Below are 2046 nucleotides of genomic sequence, written 5' to 3'. Positions count from 1 at the left end.
AGGGGCCAATAAATTAGAAATAAGTTAAATGCTTATTAATAGGGAAATTGGTAAATAAATTATGGTCCATCCACACTGAATATTGGGTAGCCATTTAAAAGAATAAATTAGACACCTCTCTAGAGAGTTCTATGTGCCTTTCTGCACATTTCCATTCTGTGGCATATTTCAGTGTACGAATTAGAAAGTATGTCTATCTCCTGATGTAGTTCCTTAAATTCATAGGTGAATTTGTCTACATTTTCCCTATTTTATTATACACTAAAGACCAAACTAAATTTGAGGCATCTGATTAAATGATAACAAAGATCTAGGCATGGAAAATGTTTTGGTGCTGGCTCTCTGTGATTTTTGTACTATGTAAACTCTATGTAACTGTGTACAATGGCTAAGCGATCTTTTGTTTTTGACATTTGTGTAACCCTTATAGCCAGGCTTCCCTTTTAATGTAAAAATCATGTATTTCTCCCTCTTATGCTCTGCAGGTATCTTCAGGATTGGCCTAGCACAAGAAGTCGATGGACGGAGGAAATCACTCTGTGGTGTCTGAATTTTTGTTGCTGGGACTCAGCAGTTCTTGGGAGATTCAGATTCTTCTTTTTTTGTTTTTTACTCTATTTTACATAGCAAGTATGCTAGGAAACCTTCTCATTGTGCTCACGATCATCTCAGACCATCACTTACATTCCCCCATGTACTTTTTGCTGGCAAATCTTTCCATCATCGATACAGGTGTTTCCAGCATTGCAAGCCCAAAGATGATTTATGATCTTTTCAGAAAACATAAAGTCATCTCCTTGACAGGGTGCATTACTCAGATGTTCTTTATTCACACAGTTGGGGGTACGGAGATGGTGTTGCTTATAGTAATGGCCTATGACCGATACATTGCTATCTGTAAGCCCCTCCACTACACTACCATTATGAGCCTAAGAATGTGCATTTCTCTTTTGGCTGTTGCTTGGACCATTGGACTCATCCATTCTGTGGCCCAACTGGCTTTTGTTGTAAACTTGCCCTTTTGTGGTCCCAACAAAATGGACAGTTTTTATTGTGATTTTCCTCGGTTTATCAAACTTGCATGTATAGATACATATAGACTGGAATTTCTGGTCACTGCCAACAGTGGTTTCATCTCCATGGGCACTTTCTTCATCTTGATTGTGTCTTATATTTTCATCCTGGTCACAGTTCGCAAACACTCTTCAGGTGGTTCATCTAAGGCCCTCTCCACTCTCTCTGCTCACATCACTGTGGTGGTCTTCTTCTTTGGTCCCTGTATTATTGTCTATGTGTGGCCATTCCCTACATTACCCATAGATAAATTTTTAGCCATCTTTGATGCCCTTATCACTCCTTTTATGAATCCTATTATCTATACATTCAGAAATAAGGAGATGAAAATGGCAATGAGGAGACTATTTGGTAAGGTTCTAAGTTTCAGGAAGAGTTTTTTCATGACCAATCAAAGACATTAAGATCCGTCTTGACTATTCTTGGAAATTAATCTCTTTAATTAAACTTTTCATAAATTTTTTTCATTTTATTTAGTAGTTTTAATATCCACTGCGAAAATTCTCCTCAAGGACTCTGTTCTGATCTGGTCAGTTTTTCATAAGGACCCTTACTCTGTGGATCCTGGAAGTATTGAAAAAGAATGAATTCAGCCTTTAAATGAAGTGTCTTTCTTGTTTATTATAGAAGAATATGAAATCTCACATACTAGGTACATTTTCCATTAAATTATCCAACAAAATGTTGGATACTCTTCTTTTTGATAGTGATTCTCAAAGACATATCTCTTCCAATCTATTTGTGTACTGATATTCATGCCCTCTGAGTTTCTCATGTTTATTATGCTTGGAGGAATACACAAATTGAAGACAGTTGCTTAGATAGCTTTCAGAATTTAAGGCTTCTAACTAGATTTGACTAGCCACACTCAGATTTAGTTAATACTAAGTTTTTTATTAAAACCCCCCCTTTTTTTTTAAAGTGGGCCCCATGCCCAGCATGGAGTCCAATGTGGGGCTTGAACTCACAACC

General features: G+C 37.0%; 1 protein-coding gene across 1 annotated transcript; it reads left to right on the top strand.

Annotated features, from left to right (window-relative positions):
• Window positions 1-518: 518 nt before the first annotated feature.
• Window positions 519-1478, top strand: LOC111161576 (olfactory receptor 4F3/4F16/4F29-like). The gene has a single exon (XM_022525324.1). The coding sequence runs from the start codon at window positions 519-521 to the stop codon at window positions 1476-1478; it is 960 nt and encodes a 319-aa protein (XP_022381032.1).
• Window positions 1479-2046: the final 568 nt, after the last annotated feature.

Source organism: Enhydra lutris, unplaced genomic scaffold (assembly GCF_002288905.1).
Source record: "Enhydra lutris kenyoni isolate GAN:26980312 unplaced genomic scaffold, ASM228890v2 scaffoldscaffold4, whole genome shotgun sequence".
Classification (NCBI taxonomy): domain Eukaryota; kingdom Metazoa; phylum Chordata; class Mammalia; order Carnivora; family Mustelidae; genus Enhydra; species Enhydra lutris.
Note: the sequence above shows the minus strand (reverse complement) of the source record. Positions and strands in the feature narration are given on the sequence as shown.

Coding starts and splice junctions, on each gene's coding strand:
- LOC111161576 (XM_022525324.1), top strand. CDS start 519: ATGGACGGAGGAAATCACTCTGTGGTGTCTGAATTTTTGTTGCTGGGA.